This window comes from Symphalangus syndactylus, chromosome 8 (assembly GCF_028878055.3).
Source record: "Symphalangus syndactylus isolate Jambi chromosome 8, NHGRI_mSymSyn1-v2.1_pri, whole genome shotgun sequence".
NCBI lineage: Eukaryota > Metazoa > Chordata > Mammalia > Primates > Hylobatidae > Symphalangus > Symphalangus syndactylus.
The window spans coordinates 14873685-14891555 of record NC_072430.2 but is presented as its reverse complement, the minus strand read 5'-3'; the positions used below and the strand labels follow the sequence as shown (position 1 = coordinate 14891555).

The following is a 17871-nucleotide window of genomic DNA, read 5'->3' as shown; positions in this document are numbered from 1 at the left end:
AAATGCATTTTGAAAATAGTGAATTTAATATCTCAAGGATATTTCCTGAAGTCCAGGAGTCTTTGTTACATATATGTGAAGGAGAATAAGTTGTGAAAGTAACAGTTATAAACATATTATAGTCTAATAATATCTAATTGGCTAAGGTATGTGAAAGTGCTTTTATAAAATGTTAGATGAATGTTAAGTCACAACTGAAAAAACATTTTAAATAACTTTTTTTAAAATTAAACATCATAATGGAGTATAAAGTAGCATAACTTAGATTTCTCATCTCAATGTGCTGTTTACTGTATGTATTTTTCTCTTTCTCCTCCAGGCTGCTGACTTGAGTAAACCAATAGATAAAAGGATATACAAAGGAACACAGCCTACTTGTCATGACTTCAACCACCTAACAGCCACAGCAGAAAGTGTCTCTCTTCTAGTGGGCTTTTCCGCAGGCCAAGTCCAGCTTATAGACCCAATCAAAAAAGAAACTAGCAAACTTTTTAATGAGGAAGTAAGTAGCACCCTGTCTTAGCTGTTAAGAATCCCTTTAAGAATTGATACATTCTTACCGAGGGTAGTCTGCCTTATTTTGCACTTCAAGCTAAGCCCATTTTTTATTTGCCCAGCCCTCCTACCTAGTATGCCCAAGTTTAAATGTGGTGGATTAATTTGTTGACCTTACCTGTTCTGCCTTGGGGTGACTGTTTGTGCATTTTTATGGAGCATGCTCAGGTGTCTATAACAGGTGTTTTAAAACTCTTCTATAATGGAGATAGGGACAGTACTGTAACTCGGTATTTATAATTTAAATAAGAACATGTAGAATTCCAAAGTTGGTTCACATCACCAGAACATTTCATGCAGATCAAAGAACTTGATGACATTTCCTTAGGCTGCTTAAATTGTAGCCAAAGCTTTTGTACGTATGTTTGACAGTCATTTGGCTAAGGAGTACTTCACTTGCTCTTGAAAATAGTTACTGTAAACTCACCTTTGACATAGTTAGAAATCCTGGCACTTAAAATTCGGTCACATGACATAGCTTTTGCCAGTGTTGTAGTATGTACTGGGGTTTCTAGTATCTTCATTTTCATTCTGGAAAGAGCCTGAGATATCTGAGCTGTCTGTTCAGGAACATGTCAGGAGTGTTAAATGTGGCATATAGAAATTGCCAAATAGATTCTATTTTTTCAAGCTGTTGGAGCATCTTTCAGCCTCAAGTATTGCTATTTCATATTTAATATTCTTCCTCCTCTGTTTCAGTATGACTTTTCTACCAAGTGGAAAAGATAAGGTAGGCTTGCTGAGTTAAAGCCCTGGGTTCTAGTCTCTACTTGGGACCTTGTCCCTGAGGCACAAGGGTCAGGCTATGTAGGACCCCCTCCCTTTTGCATTGTTGCATGGTTTTAACATCATTAACTTGGAACAAAAACACATTATAGAGTATGGTTTTTAAGAAATAATTTTGTTTGGGGAAGAAAATTCAAATTGACAAATGGCAGTTGAAATTTGGATTCTTTTGCAGTCATGGTACTTGCTATTCATGCAAATCAGTATCCACCCAGGGTGCTCCTGTTTGACATTGCCAGTGGATTTGATAAGATCTTATGAACCATGCCATCTCTTCTAGTTTCCTCTGAATTGACTGGAAACAAAACGTGCCATCTGGACTGACAGACTATAGAGGAAAAGTATTTAATCCCATTTTCCATTAAAAAAAAGTTAAGCAGAAAATATTTTATTTACCTAGATGTTTTATTAGTATCATCTGTGGAAGTGATTTCTAAGTAGCTGGATGATTATTTTTTTGGTGCTGGGTAGGGGAGCAGCACACAAAATTGGCCTCCTCTGCACTGTTAGCAGACATTGTGAATTTGGAATCATTGTGGGTTTTTATTGTTTAGGTAGGGGAGAGTGTGATTGAGGGGGCAGGGATTGGAGCCATGTAAAGGGCTGTTAGTAAACAAGACCCAGAGGCAGCCCTGGCCGAGGATGGTACAGAATGCCGCTTAGAGAACAAGAAAGTTTTGTGTGTCGTGGCAGGGGGAGGGCAGGGAGTTGGAGACCACACGTCCCCAGAATCTCAGGGCTCTGGGAGCACTCAGGCTGCATCGGCCAGAACTGTCCCTGCCCTGGTGACTGGGAGTTGCAGGCTGGAAGGCAGCTCCTCATTCTTCATGATTTAAGCATGAGTTATCTCATACTCATTTTACATTTTATTTGAGAAATTGCTATTTAGAATGCTAGGACTGTGTGTGGTTTAATGCCAGCTTTGGATTTACAGCTTGAGACTGAAATTGATTGCCCTTCATAGTAAGGAAATCCTCTGGCCATGTGGATACACTTTTATCAGATTTTGGTCAGAATGTCTAAGAGCAAGGGTCACCGGAGGTTTGCTCCTTGGAGAGTGCCAGGAATGGTGGTGAAGTAGTCATCATGTCGTGCTTTGCTGTGGTGTGAGATTTACAGGTTTCAAGGCACTTTTACCTATGGCCTCTACGGGGAAGGTGGGGAGTTGTTCCCATTTTACAGATGAGGAAATAGTCAAAGAGCACATAAGTGAATTGTCCAGATCAGGTCGCAAGTTGATGATAGAGTTGGTACCAGAAATTAATTCCAGAAACTCATTGGTTACAGGCCCCACCATGCATGGTTGCCAGATCAGCTCTTGCCCTTCCGGGAGCTCACAGTTTAGTAAGGATGGACAGAGAGTACTGGGCATGTGTCAGCATAGCGATATGAACAAAATACCGAGGGCTAGCTGCCGCAGGAATTCTTTAGTATGCATCACATAACAAAGTTTTTTAAAATGTTAAGTTCACTGGGGGAGTTCCAAGAAATGCTTTCAGAAAGTGACGTTTGATCTGGGTCTTAAAGGGTACATAGTCATTAGAGGAGGGTAAGGAAGGCCTTCAAAGCTGGAGGAACAACTAGGCATGTGAAAGAACATCCAGTAACAGCTTGGCCACATCACAGTGTGGGACTTGGAGTGTCAGAGTTCGAAGCTGGAAAGATAAATTGGAACCAGCTTGTCTTATAAAAGCCCTTTCATGTCACGTGAAGCAATTTGGAGCTGACACTGGAGGATGTGGGGGAACCTTTGGCCTTTTAATCAAGGGAGTGACAGGATCAAATGTGTTTTTTTAGAACTCTTGTCAGCACTTGTGGAAGGTGGATTGGAATGAAGAAAGACAGAATGAAGGTAGCAAGACCAGTGAGGAGGCTCTAGTAACTGTCCAGGTGAGAGCTAAGGGCTTGAACTAGAGTTGCGGCCATTGTTTCATTCATTCAGGACCTTGACTACGTACCGCGCATGCCCAGCACTGGGTCTGCAGCAGCAGGCAAAACCTGCCCTCCTGTGACCCCTCTCAGGAGGGAAGAGAGGTGTAATAGCACCACCCCGACACACTGGTGACCACAGATGGTGATGCTTTGTGCTGTAAGAGGCAAGAGAGCAGGCCCAAGAAAGGGAGAGAATCACAGAGGTCTACTTTATTTATTTATTTATTTATGAGACAGAGTCTTACTCTGTCACCCAGGCTGGAGTGCAGTGGCGCAATCTTGGCTCACTGCAGCCTTCACCTCCCAGGTTCAAGCTATTCTTGTGTCTCACCCCCCCAAGTAGCTGGGATTACAGGCCACCTGACTAATTTTTGCATTTTTAGTAGAGACGGGATTTCACCATGTTGGCCAGGCTGGTCTGGAACTCCTGGCTTCAAGTGATCACCCACCTCAGCTTCCCAGAGTGCTGGAATTACAGGCGTGAGCCACCACGCCTGGCCAGCACAGAGGTCTACTTTAAACTGGGAGGCAGAGGACATCTCTCGAAGGAAGTGGTGTGTTTTAAGCTGAGCCTTGTGAGAAGGCCAACCAGGTAAGGAACTGGAGATGGAGCTTTCCTGCCAAAGGAATAGCACGTGAGGGCCCTTGAGCCCAAGGAAACTGAAAGAAGGACGGTTTACCTGGGGAAGGTGGCATGAAGTAAGGGCATGAGATTGGAGGGCCACATCACTTAGGGCCTGATCCAGATTTGCTTCTTAGCCTGAAGTATGGGATTCCTTAGAAGGGAGCAGGTGCACAAGGCAGGCAGATTGGTGTTTTTGAAAGGTAACCTGGCTGCTTTTTGGAGACTGAATTGGAAAGATGTATTAATAAATCAGGTTTCCGGGTGTCTCTTGCTGTGTTGGGTGAGACTGGGAAAGGAGCAGTTGTCAGGGAATGGAGGGGAAGATCAGAGGTTCTGGTCTGTACTTGCTAAGTTTGAGATACCTGTAGATAGTGGGATGTATGGATCTGGAGCACAAAACTAGGGGTCACAATTTGGCAGTTGTCAGCATAGAAATAATAATCACATCCTTGAGATTAGATGAAAGGGTCTTTGGAGAGATGATGGTGAGAACAAAGAATGCCTGGGACTGAGGCCTGATTATACTCCAGGATTCTGGCCATCTCAGCTACTGCTTTCAAAGGGGCACTTAACACACAATTACCACGACATTTACAACTTCACAGCCCAGAATGCTGAGGGCTGGGACACCAGCTCTGCCACTTTCTGCTTGCAGGATGATGTGGGTCTTACCTCTCCTCGGTTGGAAAATGGGTGGGAACAGCACCCACCTGAGAGGTTTGTGATGAGGCTCCGATGAGTGAGTTCAGGCAAGATGTTTGTGAAGGGCCTCAGGAGCGAGGCTTGGTGAATGCTCAGCAACGAGGAGGTTGAGAGAAACTCAGGCTTCCTTTCCTGGGAGGGGTGGTGTTGGAAGGAAAGGCCTCCGTGGGAGGTGAGATACCAACCGCTTTGAAATATAAATAATTAATTTTCTAGGACAGGCAGGTAGGAGCATGGCAACCCAGGCAGAGAGTCAACATGTGTGAGGCTGAGGGTTGGCCTGCTGGTCACAATTACAGCAATGTGGCCTTTCAGTCTTCCTCCCCAGAACACCTCTCAGACCCACCTGTTACCACACGTGCACACACCTTCACACACCGAATCCCCAGCATCAGTTTACTCTGGCCTTTGCCTCCTTTCTGGTGCCTGGTACATGAAAATACAATAAATGCTGGGATGGACAGATGAATAAAATGGAGTTATAAATTTCAGAAATCCACCTGAGATAAACATAGATGAAAAATTCCCATCTGGGAACAAGTATATTTTAAAAGATTATTTTCCCCCTGTCAATTAAAAATTGTGTGCATTTAAAATGCTTGTTGATAGAAAAATTAGAAAATAGAGAGGTACAAAGAAGGTAGGAAAGCATCACCTCTAAACTGTGACGCTCACTGTTGACTTTTACAGTCTGTGATTGTTTTCAATGAGGGGACACCATAGGGCTCACGTCTTCCATTGGAGGTGAAGGCAAACTTCACCAAACTTCACCTCCAAGCCCTGATCAGGTCAGCCCAGTGACCATGGGCAGGACCTGCCCTCTTCCCGCTCCCTGGGACTGTCCCCAGTCACACTGGAGGTCCTTGCTGGCGCATCTGTTCCAGACCCAAAGAAAGTCGAATGCCCAGTCCTTTCTAGCCCCTCTGAGGAAATCATCCCCAGCTCCCTGGAGTCTCTGCTTTCCCCAGTCTTCCAGAGTAGATTTTGGGTTTCTATTTGCAGCATTCTGTACATATGATGCCCTTGAAAATGTCTAATGGGCCATTATTGAAAGTATCTTGGCGCACGGTTCATCTGACAAGCTCCATATCGTGGAGCGTGTCCTCATCATCAGAGCTGCCCACAGAGGAGAGTCACCGGTCACATTCAGCTCACTGTGGTGAAGCACCCCACAGGGGCGAGGAGTTTAGTTTTTAAATTTTTTTGTGGTTGTGTGTGTGTATGTTTAGTTCACTCTGCCCTGTTCTGAAGTTTGCTTTTTATAACTAATGGTTATATATTTGGAGAGGAAGAGTTACAAAGTGACAGTTCCTATATGGTAATGAATGCAACCTTGTTGTCTTTGTAAAAATCCTGATTTTGGAGTATATTCCAATATAGTAACTTTAAAGGATTTTCAAGTATGTGTTAATTGTTGGCTGAAATATAAAATGTTAAAGAACTTGGCATCTGGCTTCTTTCGTTACTGATATGATAACCTCTGCTGTTACCCTTCTCTCACAGGCTGTGAGGCTGAGGCAGACACACTGGGTAGGTCCCACGTCTCCTTGTGGCATTTAGATCCAGTCTTACTGAAGGGCATGCTGAAGAGGAGATGGCCCTGACTCCTGGGGTGTGGAGGGACACTGCTGCCAGCCCAGGCTGCGTGGCACATCCTGCCAGCTGCAGGTGCCTCCCAGGCATGGGGTAAAGCTTAGCAGTGTTCTGTCTATTCTGATACAAAGGAATGGTCTGCACATTTTGTTAGTTTTGTTTCTGTTGCTTTTCTAATCGAAGGAAGGAAATGAGCCTGTAATGATCTACTCCTTAAAGCTTGAACATAGATATAATGACATCCGATCCTCTCTTAACGTGGCTTTGAAATACCCTTTCCTAATACTTCCTGAGCCCTCTTCAAATGCCTTTACATAATCAGAACCTTTAGATGCCATTTTTGCTTGTGGTTGCATTATGGCTTTTCTAGCAGCTGCTGTGGTTTTTGAATTGTTTCAATATTTTTGTTATAAATTAATATCTGCATTTTGAAATGCAGATCCACTCACCCCCAAACTAATTTTTGTTTTTTGCTTATCATATTGATAGTAATGAAAAAAAAGAAAAAGAAAATGAAGTGCCTTAGAAAGTGTCAGTGTGAGTTGCTTTCACAAAATGACACTTTGATGTGGTTATAGACTTAATTTTATTCTTGTTTCATTGTAACTAGTCTAGTGTATTTAGAAAATCTTTTCTGTTGATGGCATTTGGGATGGTAGTGTTTTCGTTGTTTGTGTGATTTTTCTTTGTATTCATATCTTAAGTGGCACGGTCTATTTGGCTTGCAGAGCTGGAACTATGGGGAGGGCCGCGCTGAGCGTTTGGTGGAGACATGGAGCCTGCATCTCCACAGAGCACTAGCCCAGAGCAGGTGTCTTGACGTACACAGAAATGTGTCTGTATTTCGTTTTGCTTTTAAGGTTTATTTGTGTTTTGGGTTTTTTGTTTTTGTGAAAGTATTTATTAAGAATGGGCCTTGGAGCATTTTGGAGTTGGACACTAATGGAGAGCCCTGTGGCTAGGCCAGCTGCTCTGCCAGCACCTCTGTTACTTCCCCTGCCTTCCCCTCCGCCTCCTCGCTGAGCACCTGCCCTGCCCATCACTCAGTGTACCCCTGCCCTGGAGGGGCTGCTACTGGGACTGAGGCTCTCCTCCACTGCTTCCCACCAAAGCCTTCCTGCCTCTGCCTGTCTCTGTTCCCCAGCACCTCCTTTCTGGCCCAGGGAGCAGGTCTCTCTTCTGTCCCTCTCTCTAGGACCTCATCTTCCTCCACCAGGCACCTGTCCTGCACCCTCCTCCCCTACGGTGTCCTCTTTGCTCTCAGCACCTTCTCTGCCCCCACCCTGCTTCCCTGTGCTCTCTCCTAAGGACCACCCCCTCCCTGTGCACTCCATCCCTCTAGGGCTCAGCTTCCTCAAGTCTCAGAGGCTTGTCCTCTGAGGCTCTGGCCCCCTGTGGCAGCTCCTTCCTCTTCTGCCTGCTCTCCTCATGGCACTTCTGGGTTGTTTGCTTGGATTTTCCTTCTGCTTTCCTCATTTTTGTCCTGTGCCCTGTGTGGAGGTTTTTTTTGTTTTGTTTTGTTTTGGTTTTTTTGAGACCGAGTCTCGCTCTGTCACCCAGGCTGGAGTGCGGTGGTGCGATCTCGGCTCACTGCAAACCTCTGCCTCCCGGGTTCACGCCATTCTCCTGCCTCACCACCTGAGTAGAGCTGGGACTGCAGGCACCCGCCACCATGCCCAGCTAATTTTTTTGTATTTTTAGTAGAGACGGGGTTTCACCATGTTAGCCAGGATGGTCTCGATCTCCTGACCTCGTGATCTGCCCACCTTGGCCTCCCAAAGTACTGGGATTACAGGTGTGAGCGACTGTGCCCGGCCTGTACGGAGGTTTTTTTCAGAGTTTCACACACTCTTCCTCCACTGCACCTTGGAGATATTTATTTATTTATTTCAGAGACAGGGTCTCACTGTTATCACCCAGGCTGGAGTACAGTGGTGTAATCATAACTCACTACAGCCTTGACCTGGGCTCAGGTGATCCTCCTTGGAGATCTTAGGATGTTACTATTCACAGCCAATTTCTGTGACATTCGTGGTTATATTTATTAGCTGCAGACCTTTCTAGCTGCATACTGGGCAAAACCCAGGGGTCTTTACACACCCCCGCTTTCCATCTTGCCCTCTACCCAGCCACATTCTGCCACGCTGCCCATGGTCAGGTTTAAGAACTATTTGTCCATGGCATGGACAGTTGTCATAGCCTCCTAACTGGTTCCTCATCACCCCCACCCCACCTTGCCTTCTGCACCTACTGCTGGGGGATTTCATGTTATTCTGCCACTTCCTTTTCTAGAAACTGTGCCTCCACTGTCTGCAGCAGCATCCCCAGTAGAAATACAGTGCCAGCCACGTGTGCAAGTTTAAATTTTCTAATTACCACATTAAAACAGTAAAAACCAGGTTTGTTAATTTTAACAAAATATTGTATTTTATATATATATATATATCCAAAATATTATTTCAGCATATAACCAGTGTAAAAACTATAAATGAGATCATTGACATTCTTTTTTTCATCCACATTTTTAGAACCCTGTGTGTGTTTACACTGACAGCACATTCCACTTGAGACCAGTGCTGCGGGACTGGGGAGTGCAAGCGTCAGGGTCCCAGCCGAAGCCCTTTAGCTTGGGATTTCACAGCCACAGCCTGAGTCCCAGCTCACAACTCCAGACCAAATTCCCCTCCCAGCTCATGTGCTGCAACCAAGACAGATGCCACACATGGCCTGGATCCCCACCCCCCTGGCGTGCTGCGTTGGCTGGGCTTTTCCTTGGAGCATGGCCCCTGGTGCTTCTGCTACTCCTACCTCCCTGCTCACCCCCAAAACCCCATCCCTCAGAGGGACCAGGTATTTTTCAACATCCTTATCCAGATCAAGGCCCCATTGACATTGGAGAATTCAAGCCCAACAGGGAATTCCATTACTTAACATTGAGCACTGACTAAGATTTTTTTTTTTTAACTAGACTTTTTCTGAAACAAAAATATACCTTATAGTGCAGAAACTGGGCTGCATAATTTTTATTCTTGTATTTATTTAATTAAATGTTCTAGGTATTTCTTTTTCTTAATTTGAAAGACAGGAGAAAAATGTGTTCTGTTCTCTTCCTGTTTTGTTAATAAATAAATACACTTTATAATAAATAAATAAGTATACTTTATAATAAATAAATAATACTTCCCAATCCAAATAAGCCAGAGTCATGTAGGTTAAATGATTGTGCTTCCCACGCTGGCCTGGGGTCTGAGACAGGCTGGTGCCCTGTTCCTGAGAACGCTTGGGAGTGACCCTGCAGGCTGGTCGTCAGAGCCAGGTGATGTGTGTCTGTGGAACGGGAGACAGCATGCTCGCTTTGGGATCTGATGGGCCCATCTGTTCCCCTGGCACTGGTTCTGCTGTGTCTCTCCGCCTCGGAGCCCTTGAAGTTGTTCTCTGTGGGGGTACACTTCCCCAAACATCCTCTTAGCCTGATATTTGCTGTCTTTCTGTCCTTCTGTCTTGCTTAGCTGTCCAGCACCAGCAGAGGAAGAGGCCTTTCTTGGCCATCCTATTCAACATTGAAATCACTAGAGTCCCCTCCTCCCCAGCACGTTCTTTTCTCTCCCTGGTTTATTTTTCTCCACAGCACTTATCATCATCAGATCACATAAATTTCACTTCTCATCCCACTTGAACCTAAATTTCACGAGGGAAAGATGCCTGTTTTAATTTATGTTGTATCAGTGCCTGGCATATGGTATGCACTCAGTACTGGATGGATGGATGGATGGATGGATGGGACTTCGGGCAAGTTTCTTGACCTCTCTAAGCTTCTTTTCTCACTGATAATATGGCAACAATCCCTACCTTGCTGTAGGGAGACAGGCATGACTGCATTTTCCATTTTCTATGTGAGGCAATTTGGTAGTATCTGTAAAAATCATAAATGTATATATCTTTTGGCTCAGTTACTCCACTGGGAGTTTATCCTGTAGGTGCATTACTCACACATGTGAAAATTGCGTGTGTGCAAGGGCATTTATTGCTACATAGATGTCCATCAGTGGGGCACTTCCACAATAAACCACAGTTTATCCTAACAGTTGAATACTCTGCAGCTTTAGAAAAGAATGAGGATGCTGTCTTTGTGCCCATACAGACTGGTGTACAAATACACTTAGAGGCTGCGCATGGTGGCTGACGCCTTTAATCCCAGCACTTTGAGAGGCCAAGGCAGGAGGATTGCTTTGCTCCTGAAGCCAGGAGTTTGAGACCAGCCTGGACAACATAGTGACACCCTGTATTTACAAAAAAATATATATTTTTAATCAGCTGGGTGTGGCAACACTCACCTGTAGCACCAGCTACTCAGGCAGCTGAGGTGGGAGGATTGCTTCAGCCTGGGAGGTCAAGGCTGCAGTGAGTTGTGATTGCACCACTGCACTCCAGCCTGGGTGATGGAACGAGACCCTGTCTCAAAAAAAAAAAAAAAAAAAGATATGGAATGAGAAAGCAGAGGTGAGACAGTGCCTAGTATGCTTCCTTTGGTATGAAAAAGAAGAGTGGATAAATGCGTATTCATATTTGCCTTGTACACGCACAAAGACACTTTGGAGAGAGAAATGAGAAGCTAGTACAGTGACTCAGGACAGAGGATCTGGAATGGAGGAGAAGAATGTAAGGCTTTCTACTGTATACTTTTATGTGAATTAATAATGTATTACCCATTCACACAAAAAACGTATCTTGAAAGGTTATTTTAAGGCTTAGAGAGCATGGGTGTAAGCCTCCACCAGTGGCCAGCACCCACAGTAGACACTCAGATCGGAAGTGAGGGCCAGCACCACTGCTGTTGCTGCCCACAGACATTGGTGCCTGCCTGCCACTCACGCTGATACTGCTGAGACACAGGGCGCCCCCAGAGAAGCACACATTTTCCCTGCTGTCAAGCACATGATTGACAGGGGGAAAACCAATGGGGTAAGGCAAGTGAGAAACCCTTAGCACAATACAGGTGGATCCAAGGTGGTTTTTTTTTTTTTTTCTTTTTTGGTCTGCAGTTGCTTAAACTGGTGTGCTCAGTCCACCATTGCCAGTGTGTCACAGTAACATTTAATTAGGCCCCCAGAGGGAGATTGAAGTAGATTGGCACAGGATGTTATCTGTAAGTTACATCCATGTGTCTACTTAGGGTAGTCTCAGTGCACCTGTTTTTTTTTTGTTGTTGTTTTTTTTTTTTTTTTTGAGACGGAGTCTGACTTTGTCGCCCAGGCTGGAATGCAATGATGTGATCTTGGCTCACTGCATGCAGCCACCGCCTCCCGGGTTCAAGTAATTCTCCTGTCTCAGCCTCCAGAGCAGCTGGGATTACAGGTGCACGCTACCATGCCCAGCTAATTTTTGTATTTTTAGTAGATACAGGGTTTCACCATGTTGGCCAGGCTGGTCTCGAACTCCTGACCTAAAGTGATCCACCCTCCTCCACCTCCCAAAGTGCTGAGATTACAGGCGTGAGCCACCGCACCTGGCCACAGTGCAACTTCTTAATATGGGAGTGAAGGCTTTTAATGTGTTTTGTCATTGCAGTAACATTTATTTTTAATGGTGCTATAAATGCTGTTCATACCTCACCATTGCAAAGCAATACTGTTTTTACTTGATAATACTAGTTTTTGAGTTCTCATGCAGTTTTTTGTTGTGTTTTTAAGGCCCAAAATAAAATTTACTCCTAACTGTGCTGCCGTTTTTATGTCCTTAAATTTCTCCACACATGGTAAATAGAGTAACAACGAAGTGATCCTAGAAAAATTGGGATTTGATTTGGTTCTGGTGAAATGTAAGGTGCAGGAATTGGGAGCCACTGTACCAAAATCAGGACAGCAGTCTGGCTTCCCAGGCCTGAGTTAGCTGGTGTAGGCCTGCCTGACAAGGCCAGTGATGGAATGAGCTGCAGACATCCTTAGGCCCTGGATGATCAGGTACAGTCGTGTTTGTGGGATCAAGAGTGCTGGGGTAGTCTGGGCCCAGTGGGCACAGCAAGGTCTGGCAGAGCTGTGATGGGGGAGAGGAGGCCTCTTAACCCACCGTTCACCATCCCATCATCCTTGCACCTCCCTCCACCACCAAAAAAAAGCCCTGCTCTGGCCATGTAAATTATCTCTCTAACCCCTTGCTGAGAAAATTGCACGAAGGTCTAATGGAAATCCTGCCAGAGCAGCGCTAGGTTTTTAGGTTGTTGGCATTAGTGCAGGTCAGGTGCTGTTTATAGGTAGGTCACCAGACAGGAGGGTAAAGAGGTGGGGGAAGAAAATATCGGCTGTGTCCCCAAGGCTGGCTTGCCATGTGCCTATTAATTTAAGAGGGCCAGCCCTGCCATTTTACGGCAGTAAGCAGTGACACCTGCTGCTGAGTAACCTTTGCCCAATGCGTGGTCCCCAGCCCTGGGCCCGCATGCCATGTGGCGCGCAAGCCTCCGTTCTTCCTGCCTGGGGTCATTTGTGTCATTTGTTAGCAACCTACTTTCTAGGGTCTAATGTTCATGCAGTGAGCTTGCATGGCTCATTAATTTCTTTTCCAGCCGTTCTTTTAAAAATCAAGTTGTCTTATTTCTGTAATTCTCTGTAAAGATGTAGCACACATGGCGGGCACATGGCCTCAAAGCCACCCCGGCAGAAGTCGGCATGTTTCTTGGCAGATTCTGCCCCCGTGTGCCCAGTACCCCTCTGAGACGTGAGTTGGGGACTCCCCCCGTTAGGTGAAGTGGTGGTGTTCAACTTACCTGGGGCTGCTGGGCTCCTAAAGGGACACTGTTACTGGGGCAATGGTGCTTGGAGAGCATTTGGCAGTAGGAGCTTCTAGGTAGAACTTGGGAGTGTTGGGACTTCTGGATGCATTCTGGTGATGTGATTTTGCGCTCAGACGGTCTAGAAAGGGACCACCCTTGTGGAAGCTGTTGGGCTGGCATCCCCATTGCAGGATGGATTGGCAAGCAGGGGAAGAGACTTGTGCCTTTGGTGGGGCGGGTATTTTTACCCTTCGTTATTTGGGTTTTAAAGGCAAGACTACTGACATATGCCTGTTAAACACCTCGGTCAGGGGTCCAAAGTTAGCATGGAGCAGAGTGATGGTAATGAGACACACACTCCCGAATGAATCGTCAGTGTATCTCTCTGAACACCAGCAGAGAGGGTTTCAAGGAGATGCTTATGGAGATGCACATGGGGCGGTACATGGGAGTGAGGCGGCCTCGGTGGGCCCAGGCTCTGTTTTGGAGTTGTGTGTGCTGCCAGCCATGGACTGCGGATTTCACTCCCCACCTTTGAGCCGCCAGAGCAGAGGGGCAGATGGAGCCAGCCCATGACTTACAGTGACAGTAAATGCAGAGAAACCCGTGGGGGTGAGGCGGAGCTCTCCTGGCTGTGAGGACTCAGAGACTTCACTTGCGGGTCCTCATAGAGGAGATGCCACATGTGGATGCAGTGACCCCCAGATTCAGACGCTCCTACTGTTCAGGAAGAAAGATCCCAGCAGGGCTGTTCCCTCCGCAGTGAACCCTGTGCCTGACATAGCGTCTGGCACTTAGTGGTCCCTCTGCAAATATTTGTTGGCTGCCTGACTCCCTCAGTGAAAGCCAGTAACCTAACACCGATTTTAGAAAGTAATTCTAAATTACCCCAAAAGGGCCAAAATGCTCCTTGCTGGCTTGGCTGACTGCAGGATAAAATGTGGAGGGCCTGGATGGACTTGCCCCTTCCCGCCGGGAAGCACACAAGTTTTCTTGCTGGAAAAGCAGACCTTTGAGACTTCTCCATTGTGCTAACTTGTTCTCCTTTGTCTTCACAGAGACTAATAGACAAGTCACGAGTTACCTGTGTCAGATGGGTTCCCGGTTCGGAAAGCCTTTTCCTAGTAGCCCACTCGAGTGGGAACATGTACTTGTATAATGTGGAGCACACTTGTGGCACCACAGCCCCCCACTACCAGCTTCTGAAGCAGGGAGAGAGCTTTGCCGTGCACACATGCAAGAGCAAATCCACGAGGAACCCTCTCCTTAAGTGGACGGTGGGCGAGGGGGCCCTCAACGAGTTTGCTTTCTCCCCAGATGGCAAGTTCTTAGCGTGCGTGAGCCAGGACGGGTTTCTGCGGGTGTTCAACTTTGACTCAGTGGAGCTGCACGGTACGATGAAAAGCTACTTTGGGGGCTTGCTGTGTGTGTGCTGGAGCCCGGATGGCAAGTACATCGTGACAGGTGGCGAGGACGACTTGGTGACAGTCTGGTCCTTTGTAGACTGCCGAGTAATAGCTAGAGGCCATGGGCACAAGTCCTGGGTCAGTGTTGTAGCGTTTGACCCTTATACCACTAGCGTAGAAGAAGGTGACCCTATGGAGTTTAGTGGCAGCGATGAGGACTTCCAAGACCTTCTTCATTTTGGCAGAGATCGAGCAAATAGTACACAGTCCAGGCTCTCCAAACGGAACTCTACAGACAGCCGCCCCGTAAGTGTCACGTATCGGTTTGGTTCCGTGGGCCAGGACACACAGCTCTGTTTATGGGACCTTACAGAAGATATCCTTTTCCCTCACCAACCCCTCTCAAGAGCAAGGACACACACAAATGTCATGAATGCCACGAGTCCTCCTGCTGGAAGCAATGGGAACAGTGTTACAACGCCCGGGAACTCTGTGCCCCCTCCTCTGCCACGGTCCAACAGCCTTCCACATTCAGCAGTCTCAAATGCTGGCAGCAAAAGCAGTGTCATGGACGGGGCCATTGCTTCTGGGGTCAGCAAATTTGCAACACTTTCACTACATGACCGGAAGGAGAGGCACCACGAGAAAGATCACAAGCGAAATCATAGCATGGGACACATTTCTAGCAAGAGCAGTGACAAACTGAATCTAGTTACCAAAACCAAAACGGACCCTGCGAAAACTTTGGGAACGCCCCTGTGTCCTCGAATGGAAGATGTTCCCTTGTTAGAGCCGCTGATATGTAAAAAGATAGCACATGAAAGACTGACTGTACTAATATTTCTTGAAGACTGTATAGTCACTGCTTGTCAGGAGGGATTTATTTGCACATGGGGAAGGCCTGGTAAAGTGGTAAGTTTTAATCCTTAATGTTGCACCAGATCTAGAACTTGAATAGGTAGTGACTTTTTTTTTTTTTCGTGGGAGGGGTGGGGTGTACAATGAATGTGAATGACACTTCTTATTCTTAATGTAAATCTCAATGCATCAGAGCCATAATTTTGGATACTGCATGCCATGTAATTCTGAATCATTTGATAATTTACCTTAGAGCATTTAAAAAAATATAATCAAACTAATTGCCAGCCAAGTCAGTCATCCTCCTGGGAGTATATAGAGTCCCAAGGTTAGCGCTCCTGTATTAGGCTATTTGAATTTTAGGAAAATCATGACCGTGTGGGGAAACAATGACTTTAAAATGCTGAAATTAAAATTTATGCTTTAGCTGGAATATTTTTTGCTTAACTACTCAATTAGAATATTGTACACCTGATCAATGTGTGTTCAGCACAGATGGCCATGAATTGTCATTTATAGTCCCATTTTTTATCTTAATCATAAAATGTTTAGGAATCTATGAAATTTAACTTTAGGAACAAAACGTTTAGCAGGGTTGATTGATATTATTTTTACATTGTTCTGGCAATCCACAGAAAGAGAAGAGCCTTAATTTTTAAAACCCATTTTAGTCATTTTATGACAATTAAAGTTGTTTAATAAACATCTTTTTTCAAAGAAGCAGTTTGTAGCACTTTGATTGAGGTTCTGTGTACTAAGATACCCACCTCACTCAGAGCCCGACAGTTCGTGGGAACTGCGGGCCGAGGACGCCAACAGCATTGCAGAAGTGCCTCTTGCCACATAAGCGAAGACCTTTTCTGTCAGATGCACTTTGCTTGTGTGTTTTCCCAACAAAGGAAAAGGAGTTTTTTTGTTTTTTGCTGGGGGGGAGGTGCGGTGGGGGAGGGGGATTGGGTCAGAAAGGCACGTGACTCTTCCGCTTTGTTTAAAGCCTGAGACTCCCCGAGCCTTCCTTCCGACTTCTCCCTTACATGGCCCTCATTTGGGCTTCGTCCCCCACCAGAGGAAGCGGAAGTGCAGGTTTCCCCTCTCCTTGTTCTTGGATGGCAGCTGTGGTTCCAGGATTACTCTCGGGACGCTGACGCTGGCCATGTGCGTAGGCTTCGTCCTCAGTGGCTCCCACCCCAGCGCCTCAGCCTGGGGCCTGGTGGCCTGTGGCTTCCTCGGCAGTGGGAGGCTCTGCTGCTCCCCCGGAGACCGCAGTCTTTCACCCTCACTCTACTGCTGCACCAGGAGCTGCTTTTCAAGTTCTGGTTTTCACAGTGGGTGAGATGGCCCCTTGAGCTATATATTCCATGTCAAGATGGTGGTTATCTTACTTGTTAACTCATTTTGGGCATTTAGGTTTTTCTGTGTTGCACACCTTTGTAATTAAAAATAGAGACAACGATCACTTACACCAGTTTGCGTAGTGAATATGATTCAGCAAAGCGAAGACCTGGTGGCTTTTCTTTCTCTAGTGTAAAGACCCTGGTAGCTGACGCAGCAGCTCCCTGTGCTCTTAACGCAGCCCTCCCACGAAAGCCGGGCCAGGCTCCCAGGCCTGCTTCCCATCTGCAAACATGTCATGGTGGCGCCATCCACCCTGTGCCCGTCGTGGGCCTTAATGCAGTGGTTTCTGTTCAGTGTGATGGCATGGCCGCATGCTGCCACCTGCGAACCACAGCAGCCTTTAGGTGCATCTCACCTGGCTGTGCCTTTCACATCCCTGAGCACTACTCCTAGGAATATTCGTGTCCTCTCTACCTGTGGAATACAGGCCTTTGTTCCTAGAGGTGAACTGATCTAAGGCAGCCATGACAGCCATCCTTGTGGACAGTTTCCGCTTTGGAGGCCAAATTGGGTCATGTGGAAAGATTAGTGATGAACGCTCCATGTGCAGTTTTGGCACATACACAGTTGTAAACATTCAGTTTCAAATGCTTCCGAGGCATTGAGTATGCAGTTTCAAAATTCAGGACTTAGTATTTGGCCTAAATAGAGAGTGGCCGATCCCAGGTAAGTAGCATTTATGGTGACATTTCTGGCGACCTTGCAGTTCTGAAGGCGTTGCCCCAGACAGGGAAGCCGTGGAGGTGTGCCCGAGTAACCAACGTGACCGACTGGGGACTCTGATTTCTCCCCCTTCTTTACAATTCTCAGTCGCAGTGGCTGGGATGAAAGAGGGATTGCAGGGGCACACTGACAGGTGACTTAGGAGTCATTTGCTGATAGGAACCAGGGGTGGGAGAGGCCAAGAGGAGGAGGTTATGTTTCCTTTAAAAACAACTCTGAAATGTACTGTCTAGTATGGAGGCCTGTGTGTGTCTTTCTCCCCCCCACCTCCAGTTTTAAACACTATGATATTGTCAGTTTTGGATTTGGGACTTGATTACAATCTTTTTCTTCAAGTTTTTGCCAAGGAGTGTACTGTCCTTAATGTCTGTCTGGTACCTTGTCTGGGGCCCCTTCATTGTGTCTCCATGCCCTCCCCAAGGCCCCTCTTGCTGGGTTCAGGGCCCAGTGGAGAGCACTGTGCCAGCCTGGGGAGGGGCTGCCTTTGACTGCATGTCCTGACCCCTGGCTCAGCCCAGGCCCTGCACGGC

The 17871-nt window shown here is 46.4% G+C and overlaps 1 protein-coding gene across 19 annotated transcripts in view; it reads left to right on the top strand.

Annotated features, from left to right (window-relative positions):
• The window catches only part of WDR20 (WD repeat domain 20), an 85437-nt gene that overhangs the window by 56411 nt on the left and 11155 nt on the right, over window positions 1-17871 (top strand). For 6 of the 19 annotated variants that reach the window (XM_055288113.2, XM_055288112.2, XM_055288109.2 and 3 more), the window contains 2 exons: window positions 320-502; window positions 14018-15277. The exons of 1 other annotated variant lie outside the window; for it this stretch is intronic. In XM_055288113.2, coding sequence (XP_055144088.2) covers window positions 320-502; window positions 14018-15277 — 1443 coding nt within the window. Of the gene's footprint in view, window positions 1-319; window positions 503-1254; window positions 1286-3138; window positions 3232-8666; window positions 8702-12196; window positions 12216-14017; window positions 15944-17871 lie in introns of those variants that run through there. 12 more of the 19 variants (XM_055288108.2, XM_055288107.2, XM_063643864.1 and 9 more) reach the window with 8 other exon arrangements.